General features: G+C 41.7%; 1 protein-coding gene across 11 annotated transcripts in view; it reads left to right on the top strand.

The window, feature by feature from the left end:
• Positions 1-12,914, top strand: part of LOC122784154 (neurexin-3b) — a 279,349-nt gene that overhangs the window by 53,800 nt on the left and 212,635 nt on the right. For all 11 annotated transcript variants that reach the window (XR_006362148.1, XR_006362147.1, XM_044049273.1 and 8 more), the window contains exon 6: positions 12,197-12,498. Coding sequence is in view for 9 of the 11 variants with exons in the window: in XM_044049273.1 (XP_043905208.1) it covers positions 12,197-12,498 (302 nt within the window). In the remaining 2 variants the exon portion in view is untranslated. The remainder of the gene's footprint in view (positions 1-12,196; positions 12,499-12,914) is intronic.

Genomic DNA, 12,914 nt, shown 5'->3' with positions numbered 1-12,914 from the left:
CGTCTTTAGCCCGTGTGTTTTTCCTTCTTCCTCCGTCCTCTTATTCTCTGTTCTATCCTTTCATAAGCTCCTTTCAGTGTGGTGATTTATCCGTTCATCTCCAGAGTGTCATTGAGGAGAGCAGTTTCACGCTCCAGACTAATAACCGTTGCTGAGATAGAGAGGGGAGAGTATTATTGACTTCCAAGCTAGACGGCAGCCTGCACTGTGTGTTATTTCACATGAATGTGCATGTCACATTTGCCCAGTATGCATTCCACGTCTCTTATTTGTCCAGGTGTCATTCATTTTATCTATCAGTGAGGTTCTAGATTGAGAGGCAACCCCTTTGCTATTGTATTGGCTCGTCATCAATGCCCATGGAAGCTCTTCCATCACATTCATGCATCCATGCGGCCTTTCTGTCATCCTCTCATCCTTCAGCAGTAAAACAAAGCCGAGTAATGATAACATTATGTTTTTTGAGATGTAATGAGGGTTGTGTTTTATTTAAAAAAGGATTAGTGCACTGTTAGCATATACTGACGACTGTTCCTGTTTCTGGGTGAGGAACTGCTATTTTGGCTCCCAGTGTGTGTTACTTGTCATAATATTTGTTCTGGGCTTTATTCTACATGTTGCTTGTAGCTGTGTGCACATGTATGCTGCAGGGGGAAAATTCATGGGGTTTCTTTTCACCCGACATCCTTGGAACAGTGGAGCCGCTCTTCCGAGCATTGATTAGCATAGAAACTGTGGGCAGGCCTCCACAAATGGCAAACACCACAGTGCTTCAGCGGCGGTATTCTTTCTTTATGTCAACATGTCGGCATCAGTGGATTTGACTGCAGAGAACGAGATTTGGAAATCAGCTGGCATTTGTTTTTTCATAAAGCAAACCCACACCTCGTCAAGTATTTTGAACGTGTGCAGGCGTCATTCCGGCGCAGGCGAAAACACTGAAACAGATCAAATGTAACCTCACATCACAGCGGGGAAGCATGACGAGGCTGCAGACATGTCAGTCACTCCCTGCTCCTCCCTGTGGATCCCGTGTGCTAATTGCAGTAGTGATGTTGTGAGGAGGACGGGGGACTGCTGGAGCTTGGTTAAGCCAAACCAAGCTTGGGAAGCAAGGAGACTTAAACACTCCCCCACTGCCGGAAGCAGTGTGCACACTGGAATGGAGAAAAAAGATGAGAAGGGCAGAGTCCTTTGTTAAAATAGAAACACACTGGCCCAACTACTAGAAATCAGTATTTCTGCCATGTGCTTGAAGGATGTGCATGTGTCTGTGCTTGTTTGAGTTGTGTGATTAATGTAGCTGTAAGATTACGGTTCACCCGCTGCTGATGTGCGTGTTTGTGCCTATCCGCTTATTCCTGCGTTTGAATATCAAGGCACATATTGTGTAGTTGCCCCCTTTATTATCACAGAATCATATACGTTGTTGATTTGCATACGTTCCGTTTGCAATCAGCCCTGCAGGAAAAGCTTAAAAGGAGAAAGCGAGAGAAAAAAGGTGAGAGTAATCCATCTTTGCTCTTATCTTTGAAGGAGCATGTCATTGCAAATGCCTGCACACACACACTCAAACACACGCACGCACAGAGTGAGAGTCACATATTGTTTTGGCTACAGGCTATGACTGGTTCTAGCTGGATTTAAAGCTACAGAAGGCTTTTTTTTTTTGTCATTTTGCTAAGCTCAGCGATGAATATGTTCCCCTCAGTCGTCTGCAGCGGCATCCCTCACTCTCGTGCCGTTCAGGAAATAATTATTGTACTCAGACACTGCAGACACTGTAATAAGAGAAGGTATAGTCTCCATCTTTTATTCCCTGCCTTTCACCGTGTCATCATAAACAGATTTACACAGTATTGAAGTCGATGATAATGTAGCCCAATGGCTGTTCACCTCCATTTTAAAATAGCACACAAACCATGTGATTGGCTTTTCATATAAGGTCATAGTTCAAACCCGAGGGGGCTGCTTGTCCTTAACAACCTTTGGCACACGGCTCTTCCCCCTGCCATCTAGATTATACTGGCTTTAAGGGCTCTTTCACGGTGAGTCATGTTTATTTCATTGTCCCTTTTATGGCGCTGCTGTTCCCCTTTTAACCCCTTACCTCCCTGCACGCGGCTAAATGTTCTGCCAGTACATGGGAGAGTAAGTTATAGAGGTAATAAATATTACATGGCCTCAGCTTCCACTAGGAATGTGTGCTAATCTGTTTCAAGTGCAGGAGAGGGACTTTGGCCCTTTACCACTCTTATTAGTTTGTGATTTCCACCTGTAATTGCCTTGTGTGTGTCCAGACAGCCTCGAATAATTATGTATTATTATAATGATGTAATGATATTTAGAAACAGTTTGAAAAAGGAAAGAGAGAAACATGATCTGGAAGCTAAGATGACTGAAACCCTCAACATGCAACATGTTGAAACTTTCATAAAAATAAGGTTTAATCTCAAAAAAATAGGTGTTTCCCCTAAATAATAATAAATCAAGACACATGTCGCATAGTGTGTCAGATATTGTATATGTTGTCAGATTTTCCATTTCCATTTCCATTGTTGCAATAGCTTAGAATCCAAATCCAAATGTTTGTTTTTTAAAAAATAAACATTATTTTACCCAATTTTACTCTTTTATTTAAAGTACTAGTACTTTAGAGCTTGATGTAGCTTTAATTTTGCAGTCTGATTGCTTATTAGGCTCTAAAAATCCACTTTAGTTCAAGTTCTTGATCCTTGCATGTATTATATTTTCTCCACATTTACACATTTAATGCAAGGGTAAACTCAAATAAAAGTTGGATGGTCTGTAAGTAGGACATGAAAAACCTGTACGGCAACATTGCGAATGTTAAATTGACTTTCAGACTAATTTATATATGGGGAACGACATGCTATGTGCCAAAGTCGCAAGTGTAATCTCACAGTATCGAATAAAAGTGCCAATTATTCAGCGGTACGCTGTGTTGCTGCACTGTGATTTTACTGAAAAAGATGTTTTCATTTCCCTTTCACAGCTGCTCCTATAGCACATCTGTCGATGAACAGCATGACACGCTGATGCTACACCAAGCTCAACTGTGTAGAGTCTGGGGCTCATAAAAGCATTGTGTCACACAAAGTAACAGGTTAACACAAGGATGCAGCCTCCTGCTCGTGCTTCATACTTAAACTCTCCATCCACGGGCAAGTGACCCAGTGATTGTGTGGGGTGGAGACACAGGCAGCTCTGTGACAGGAGAGACACAGTCATAGCCAATAAGACAACGGCAATGATTGACAGGCTCCGGGAAAAGTCTCACCCGCCCACATTCGCCACTTCCGTAAAGCTTCTCAAATACAGACAATATTGTAACACACACGCTATGGCTGCAAAGGGCTCGAATACGATTATTAACTCTTCGCAAACGCTGGCAGCCTGTACGGTGTTCTGAGAAACTTAAACGCTAATGCCGCGGTTAACGCGCACGCGACAATGTGTCTGACAGACAGATGACAACAATTAACCCACAAACCCACACACGTAGTGCTGAGCGATGCAAGTCCATTAGTACAGCATTCTGCACCATTCGGCTGCAGAATGGTGCAGAATATGAAACTGATACAGCGCTCGCCGCTGTCACCTCCCATTTCTGCACAGGATGACAGCTGTCAGCCTGATGCAATAGCCAGCGTTGAGGAGATACAGTATACTGTCAGCGATGGTTTGATTATTGACGGTAGTAATGCAATGCAGGTGATTCCATGACAGTGTAATTCATTTTAAAGAAAGAGAAGACAGAATCAAGGAGAGGAAATGAATGAATGAATCCAGAGGAAGGCATTAATTACGCACGTCGACTGTCGTTAAACACAACTATGACATTTACTGAGTAACTTAAGTATAATGATAAGAATAACATGTGACAGAGCAGCAGTATGATGAAATTCTGCAGTGCTGCAGGAATTCAGCAGTCCAACACATCTTCCTCTATGGATGAGGAAATATGGTGTTGGTTCCTGACTGACTATTTCAATATCTGTAAAAAAAAAAAAAAACAATCAGCAGCATATTGTGCTGCTCTAGTTTAACGTAACTGTAAACACAACGGCAGCTGAACGCCATATAACTAAAGCAACGATGATGCCATGAGGACATGGAATGTGCAGATAGATAGTTTTCTCACACCGAGCACTGTTTCTTATGTTTAATTCATATTTCACATTAGCCCGTGGATAAAGCCTCAGATCTTACCTCTTTGGATTCCCATCAGCCGCTTGTGAAGCTTTGTTTTTTTCTTTTTTTTGTGTGTTTTTAAATTTTGATTATTTTGCTTTTGCACCATAAACAGGTTTTTTTTTTTGAAAAATCGCTGATTTCCACTCACAGGAGTTGAACAAATGTCTGCAAAAGAAAATGCAAATGTGCATCGGTTATGAGTTCATTCTCTCGCAGGGTTTAATTACGCCATTGCAGAAGGGGACACGATGATGTCATTGAAAAAAAAAGCCCCTGTCAATCCTAAAATGTTCATCGATTAATGAACACGTTCATCGATTAATGAATGTCTGTCTGTTGTTTTGTTAGATGTTTACATCGCGACACTTTAAGCATGTCATGATTTATTATTTAAGCCTAAATAATTAGAATATTGATGTGTACAAAGCATCCAGTGCAGAATTCCCTTTGTTTACTCATGGATACACTTATATTTATTCTTTTTACTCTGCGCTGCCTTTTCTAAGTTGCATTTTCCACAGTATTGGGTCAGTGTTTGCTTTGATATGCCAGTGCACGTTTCACTGAATCAGCATGTTACAAGTAAACAAGTGAACCTTTGAAATCTTATGAATCTTTTAATGTCAGCCTTAGTGAACGTTGTGGGATGTCTTTGGAATTTCTTTTTTTTTAAACATCACTTCTTCTCCGGGCTTGGTGATCTAGAATATGTGCAGACAGCGGACCCCGTCTCTGATTGCATAATTGGCCGGCGCGTTCACAAATCAGGTGCTAATTACATGCAGATTGCAGGAGCAGATAGAAAGGCTTTCATGGACAAATCTGGTTTTAAACGCACAAAGTGATGGATTACATACTGTATTTCCACCTACGTTCACACTCCTAGTTTCCCCTTGCAGCTACTGCACTCACAGGATCAGTAAAAGACTAATATGAAATGTTGATCACTCTCGCTCTCCTCTGTTTTCAAACATTACTCCTACTTAATTGTCCAATATTGGTAATAGGAGTGCAGTCACCACATCTCTGCCTATTCCATCTGTCTCCTTTGCAAACTCATCCTCAACCCGTGCCTCCTCACACCGGTATTCGCTCCGCACAATTGCCTCAGTTGATGGGATTGGACCACAGGCACCTGCCCCCCCATTCTTCAGGCACCCTCTATCGTTCACTCCCGCCATTCACACCCTCCGCCCTCCCCCCTACTGTCACTCCAAACCTCATCACTCACTCCATGGAGACTTCACCATCAGCAGCCAATAACGAGCTTCAGTGACACGCGCACGCACACGTACAAACACGGTGAAGGTGAAGGTGACGCGCTGAAGGTCAGAGTTGACGATGGAATGCTGAAATGGAGGAAAATGTCCAATAAACACACCAAGAGTTGCAGTATTATCTTCAAATGACCTGAATTACATGAATGCAAGTCATATTTATGCTTTCATGGCTCTCGTTTCATTTCCACCAACCAAGTATCTGTCCCTTTTGCTGCCAAAGGCTACAACGAGTTAATGACTTTGCATGTTGTTGTTTGGCAGCTGCAAACACAAGGTTAATTTCATCACGATTGATGAGAGAAGCTGAGACTATAGGCATCGAAAACATCAAAACAATGCACTGAAATGCACTGAAACGCTCTGGAGAGTTCAAGGAAAGAGAATAGTGATTTTATAAAATAAAAAAAAAACAACAACACACATTTATTATTGAAACACTTGAGGGCATGTTTTTGTCAGAGGCTCCTTTCAAAGCACAAGTTAAAAGACCACCCTTAGTTTTAATCATCAACCCCGAAACACATCGAACACATTTTGGCTGCTTATGAAAATGTGACCAAAACAACCAACTTTCAGGGGCAAAAAAAAAAGGTGGCAGTTATAATCAATAAATACATCTTCAGAAAGCAACTTTTTATGTACTAATGTTTGAATGAGGACCAAAGTGATGCACTTTCCTGAGAGCCAAAGATGCTAAGTGGCTAAAAACCCCTCCAGCAAGGTCATTTGCTTTTGTTATGCACATTATCAGCCCATACGAGGCCTTGTCATCCAGCTGACCTGCTCTCTGTGCAGGTCTATTAGTGAAATGATCGCTTCATTGAAGATAATCAAAATGTAGACTGTGCACCCTGCTTCCTTTGCATATATAGAACAAGCTCATGCATGGTAATAATGTGTTATATACTCTTCCTCTGATTTATATTCTGTTACGCAACACGGTATTTAGTGTTTCTCGGAGCAGTATGGTGGTTGCATTGAGTGGAGTGAGTGGAAACCTCTCTGTAGCAGTTCGTACTAACTGGAACATCCTCAGGCTCATGTATGTTCTATGTATTTACTCATACTGTGAATAGTGCAATAGAAATGTGCCAGTATGTTGATGTGTGATGATGAAATGATGTTGATGTTTTCAAAAGTTTCTTTATGAGGTTTACTTTCGCAGAAATGATCTTCAGTGTGTGAAAAAAAAAACCAGGATGCAACCATGTTGGGTTTGCAGGACTGTGTGTTTGTGTGTGTGTGTGTGTTACATACAGAAGGTCCTTTTCTGGCTTAAACCCTGACCTTGTCAGGACCAGAAGTGAAGACCAAAACCTCGTCCTCGCACAACCTTATTCCATATTGTTTATATGGCACAACCTTATTTTTGAAGTCAGCGCACGTCTTAAAATGAATAGAAATGGGTGAATGCATATATGTGTTTGCTTTGAGAGGAACTAGGAACAATGTGAGGTGGATGTGTTGTGTTCTCAGGTACAATAATAAGGTTTTTTTTAATGCCACAAGCCACAGGGATTCTTCACTTCTTGCCCTAACACACAGTGTCACTTTGTCTCTCTGGAGAACCATTGGAAATGCCTCTCTTTTTGTTTCCCTCCGTCTGCCACCATCACTCTCCTGCTGGCCTCCTATACTGCCCCCAACACACACTTACTGTCTCTGCTTCCATCTTTGGCTTCTTTTGGTTGGAGACGCTCCTCTTGTGTCACTTCTGTTTATGCTCCTCTTCCCCGTCTTTGTCGCTCACCTCTGTCTTCAGCTTGCGTGTGCGCGCAAACATCTGAGGCAGACGTCCTCAGACGGGACGTCCGTCGCGGCTTCTCGAGGTGACGCGGAACACGGGGCGAGAAAAGAAGTGTTGAATTCACTTCAACCTCTATGTCTTTAGACATCTTGAAAGATACAGAGTTACAGACAAACACACAGGCACTAAAATAAAGCAAGTCAATTCCCACTGTAACAATCTTAAAAGACCCATTTCTGTAACTGGGAAAACAATTCATCATTTTTATTATTATAAATGATTTTAGCTGAACTTTAATTGTGGCTACAGTGCAGTCGAAGTAAAGAGCCAAATAAATAAAAAATAATAATAAAAATAAAATAATAATAAAAACACATGTCTTCTGCCTTTGAAGTAAAATCGTCTTTAAAAACTAAACTATTACTGCACAAGTTGAGCTGTACTTTTTACCGATTGGATTTTTTTTTATTGACGTCATTCCGTACAACACTTTTTTTTTTATAAAATGTTCTCTATAAATACATTTGAGTTGAGTTGTGATGAAGTTCTAAATAGGTTTTTATTAATCTTTAGTAACAATTTAACATTCAAAGCAATTGTTGTTATTATTTTATAATTTATGATCATTATTTTTATGACTCTGATGGGTCTGCGTAGATACGCCTTTGTACTGTTGCGTCAGTAATGGGAATTTTGCATCGCTCCCAAGTCATTTGACCCTGGAGTGAATGCAGATTAAACACATTCACACTGGTCCAAAAAGCTGTTTTTAAACAGTTTTTCTGACAACTGTGAACGGGAAGTTGTTGTTTATGTTTGGTATTATAGTTTTTATTTCTCACCTTGGGGAAAGTCGTAGAGGAGGAAATGGAAAAGAGGGAGGGTGGGATGAAGCATGGAGATGCATTGTGTGCAATACACTACATCCCTGAATGACTTTGGTTCCCGGGAGTGTCGCGGAAACATCAATAGTTAAAAGCACAAGTGAGCATTTAATGTTCAGGTGTGGAACTTCAGTTCATCCGTTTATTGGCAAATTCATTGCAAAACATCTATTTGATGTTTGGGATGTCAGCACAGATTGAGTTTACTTCACCAGAGGAAACTCTCGGTGGGACTCGCGTTGCCTCTGTGTGCACTGAGACTTGGCAACCGTGCAGCTGTAGCATCTCCAGCTATAGTCTGTCTTTTTCCCGAGATAATCTCAATATCCCCTCTCTCTAATTCTAAGTCTGATTAAGGGGAACTTTGAAATCCTGCCATAAAGAGGTTAAGGTTGTGGACCGGCGCTCCAGAGGTGACAGCATTTCCTGCTCAATTGCCCCGTGGGGTCAGACGGGGGAGTGAGCATGTGTGTGTGTGTGTGTGTAGCAAGGAGAGAACGGAAGAGAATGGGAGATGGTAACGAAGGAGCTAATTGCTTCCAGTGGATTTTGAAATCGAACCCTAGCCCCCAGTGCATGGGCCAGGCAGCGCACAAATGGAATATTGATGACAATGGCGAAAATAAGGGGAAAATGACCCGGCTATATGATCGATATGAAAGCCACACATCTGTGCAGAACATGTCTCAACAGGCAATACATTTCCCCTGGCTTTTATGGATCCGTATACACTTACAACGGGTTTAATATTGCTGAGGTGCACAAATATTACATTATATCAATTTGCTCCCTCTATTATTCATGAGACCAATGTTGTATTGATAGTCTTTACAGCTCTGCAGCAACTTTGTAATTACATCACTATAATTAAAACACACATGGGGAGTCAGACATTCCATCGTCAGGTAACCTTTTTATAGGTAGAATATAAAACTTGAAAATTATTAGACATAATATTGGGCATTGCAAAGTCATGCGAGAAAAAAACGGCGGACTGCTCTCAGCATATGGTATTAAAACTGATTTATTGATCTTAAACAACGCCAAATGGTGCTCGGCTATAAAGGCGCAATGCCTGTAATAGTAAAAATGAGTGAAGTCAGTGTGATGCATCCTCTGCGAACACTAAACGTCTGCGCATAATTTGAACCGCAATCCATTCAGTGACAGCTGAGCTATTGCAGTCTAGACTTAAAGTGTCTATTTTGGCTAAAAAGGAAACGCAGATAAAACCTCCACTCCTCGGGTCAGCAGGTCACTGCTCTTTATCTCCGACATCCATTATTTCACACATCACATCAGCCGCTAATGGTTATGTTTGTTCTCCGCAGCATTAGGTGAACAGGGATATTTGAGCTGCAGTTGCGACGGGCGAGCTAATTAGAGTATATGCCGGTGAGGTCAGGGGAGTTGCCATGGCAATAACCTTTCTACTTTGGGACAGGTGAGCGCAGACGAGATCAGGTGTCCTGAGTGTGTGTGTGTGTGTGTGTTGCCTGCCTAAAGAAAACAGAGTTATGGAGATAAAGGCGGCTTCCATTGTGGTGTTTTTAAATCATTAATCTGTTTTTAGTTGGTGTAATGAGTGGGTTTAAAATATTATAAAGATTCCACATGGGACAAAGGTAAGATAATTGAATCTAATTAACTAAAAAAAAGAATTGTTCTTAGAAAAAGACAGGCAGCCTTCTACCCCACATTTGTCATTTTTCATCAGGCATACAAGAAAGGGGGCCAACGTGTCCCGAGGACCCGATGAGTCAAGATGAACAATACAACCAAATGGATCAAGGAGCTCAAATCACCATTTTGTTATCGATGGAAATCACAGTAGTTACCACACTGTGAACATATCATTTCTATTGATGTTATCTCAAAGAGTCTTCTTTGGAAATAAAAAAAAAAACAAAACAACAACACTGACAGAACTGATGGATCTGCCATGCCACAATTGTTTTTCTTACAGAGCCATCATTTTCTGTTTGATGCCCGAGACATTGTTCAAGCACACTATTATATTGGTATACAATCGCGCAGCCAAAGTCTGTGTAATTTCTTAGATTAGATGCGTGAAATCAGTAGAGATGGAGAGGGCTTTTATGATACTCCGAGGTATATGCTGCTGCCTCTCTGTGCTGTGCTGTCTCAGTGGTAATAATGGGTTTCTATTTATTCTCCTGGCACATGGATGAGGGGTTTTCATTGGGCCTTTGTTGCCTCCCGTACTATTTCCTCTTGTCTGTGTTGCCAAAGACATGAGTTTGACGCCAAAGGGAGAATTTATCCATGACCGGAATCAGCACCCCATCATCTCACAACCCCACTTAACTTTTCCCTTTGTGTCTCTCTCTCTCTCTCCCTCTCCCTCCCTCTCCCTTTCTCTCTCTTTCCTCCTCCTGCAGTTCTCTGCCAGCTCCATAACACTGCTCCCTCATGTTTACATATAGCCTGATCCAAAACAACAGTCTGAAGCTTCACAGCCTGCAGCCCTTGTACTCTCCCTCTTTCTCCCTCTCCTCCCTGCTCTTCTCTCTCTTCTGTCTTGCCGCTTGTGCTGTTTCTCCTCTCACTTGTGTCTCTCACGACGTTTCTGTGAGCACGCAGAGGAAATGAAAAGACACATTGGAAATTGTATTGTTGACAGGTAATGGCATAGTTATTGTTTCTAAGTACCACAGTATGGGCTCTTTTCTTTCCCCTGAATGTTGCAGTTTCCCCTTAAAAAATACTGTCTAGAACACTGAGTCATAGCCTTGAGTCTGTCCAACCTGACACATAATTGACAATGAGTCTGACTTACAATGGATTAACCCTGACCAGACTATGTCAGATCACCTTTTAAGAGATACTTGGTAAAACGTCAAGGACTTCATCACAGAAATACACAAAGAAAATGCAACTCCTCTCACTCCTCATTTCTTAGATTTAATTCATCCTTTTTTCAGTTATCGCTGCATTGCAAAAAGAAAAAGGAATTCTAAGTAAGATAAATTATTGATGACTAGAATAATCTTAAATCAAGGTTCTGGAAGGTTGTTTTTTTTTTGTCTCGTAAGATATTGCGTCTTGCCAGACACTTGTGTTGCTAACATTTCCTTTGTTTCAGTCTTATTTGTTCCATTTTCCGAGTAATACTTCCCCCGCTATGTTGCGTCACCCTGCCTGCCCAGCTGTCTCAAGCTGTCTGGTCTCACCTTACTCTCCGCGGTGATGTAAAGAATGGGCTCAGGAAGTCACTTTGCAGAAGTGGAGTGATATAAACCTCCAACATCAGGCTAAGTTGGATTTATGCACACCATTAGCGGGGAATAGTGTTCCATCATAAGTCGTCTGTCTGTCTAAAGGCTGTGTGCGAAACCTAAACCCACGGTTGTACAAAAATAATTTTATGATCTCAACTGAATGATTGGATTATCATTGCTGTAATTATGGTGAGCAGTGGATTGCGTGCGTGTGTGTGTGTGTGTGTGTGCTTGTTTGATGTTACCTTCTCCGCAGCGAACAGCACTTCTCATATTTAATGAAGCCGCCTCATGATTAATGCAGGCACTAACATGGATGCCGAGCTTGTCTCGTGTATATGAGATTCTGCAATGGAAATATAAAGGAAAAGTGTCATTCCGATGCCACATTTTGAAGGACGTCCATCATTAGTGCAGAACTATTATTATAATAAACTGCTGAGTGACTGCATTATCTGCCATCCTGAATGATAGGATCATGTGCAGAAACACAGGTCTGAACACTCCAATCCATCCTGAATGTGTCCGCGGATCACAGAAAGCACATTCCCCAGCATGCGTGAATGCAAGCCTTATGTCTGATGCTAATGTCTTCATTTATTTGACTGTCACCACAACAGCAACAACACTGACTAATCCAGGACACATTTTAATGCCACATGGGAATAGTCAGTCCTGAAGATGCATCGTCATTGCATGCGAGAGCAGGGCTGAGTACAAGGCCTTTATGTCCTCGTAATTTGCTGTGTAAATCTCTAGATTATGAGCCCAATAAAGAATTGTCTAATCATGAATTTACAATTTGCTTTCTTTCTGTTGTTTCAGCGAGGGAGGAGAATGTGGCCACCTTCCGTGGCTCGGAGTACTTCTGCTACGACCTGTCGCAGAACCCCATCCAGAGCAGCAGCGACGAGATCACGCTGTCCTTCAAAACCTGGCAACGCAATGGCCTGCTCCTCCACACGGGGAAATCGGCAGACTATGTCAACCTTGCGCTAAAAGATGGGGCCGTATCACTCGTCATTAATCTCGGTTCCGGGGCCTTTGAGGCCATTGTCGAGCCAGTCAACGGAAAATTCAATGACAACGCCTGGCACGACATCAAAGTGACACGCAACCTGAGACAGGTAATCGGGGGTTGCAGTGATGGAGTGTGGCGACAGGTGGATTTTTCTTTTTTTTTCCTTCTCTTTTCCCGCTTTTGATTAAGTGCTTCCAAGAGCTTTTGACAGAGAGATGGCATTAAGGATGTCATGTTCTGATTGGTTGTCATTCCATCACCACAGTTCAGAAACATTATTAAAATAGATGTCATGGTTTTTCACTTGATACTTACATGAATATTTTTTGTCATTTAATTTCATGGTCCAACTTTTGTTGACCACACATCAGTCGTTCACAAGTGATCGATGGCTTAGTATTGGTCCAGTTATACTAGGAATAATCCTCTCCCCTGTTTATACTGAACTTGAGTTCCATGTGCCAACCTATAACGATTGTATAGTTTGATATATTTTGATCACACTCTTCTTAGTTGACGTTT

This window comes from Solea senegalensis, linkage group LG17 (genome assembly GCF_019176455.1).
Source record: "Solea senegalensis isolate Sse05_10M linkage group LG17, IFAPA_SoseM_1, whole genome shotgun sequence".
Taxonomy (NCBI): Eukaryota; Metazoa; Chordata; class Actinopteri; order Pleuronectiformes; family Soleidae; genus Solea; species Solea senegalensis.
The sequence above is the reverse complement of the archived record's forward strand: the minus strand, read 5'-3'. Positions and strand labels throughout refer to the sequence as shown.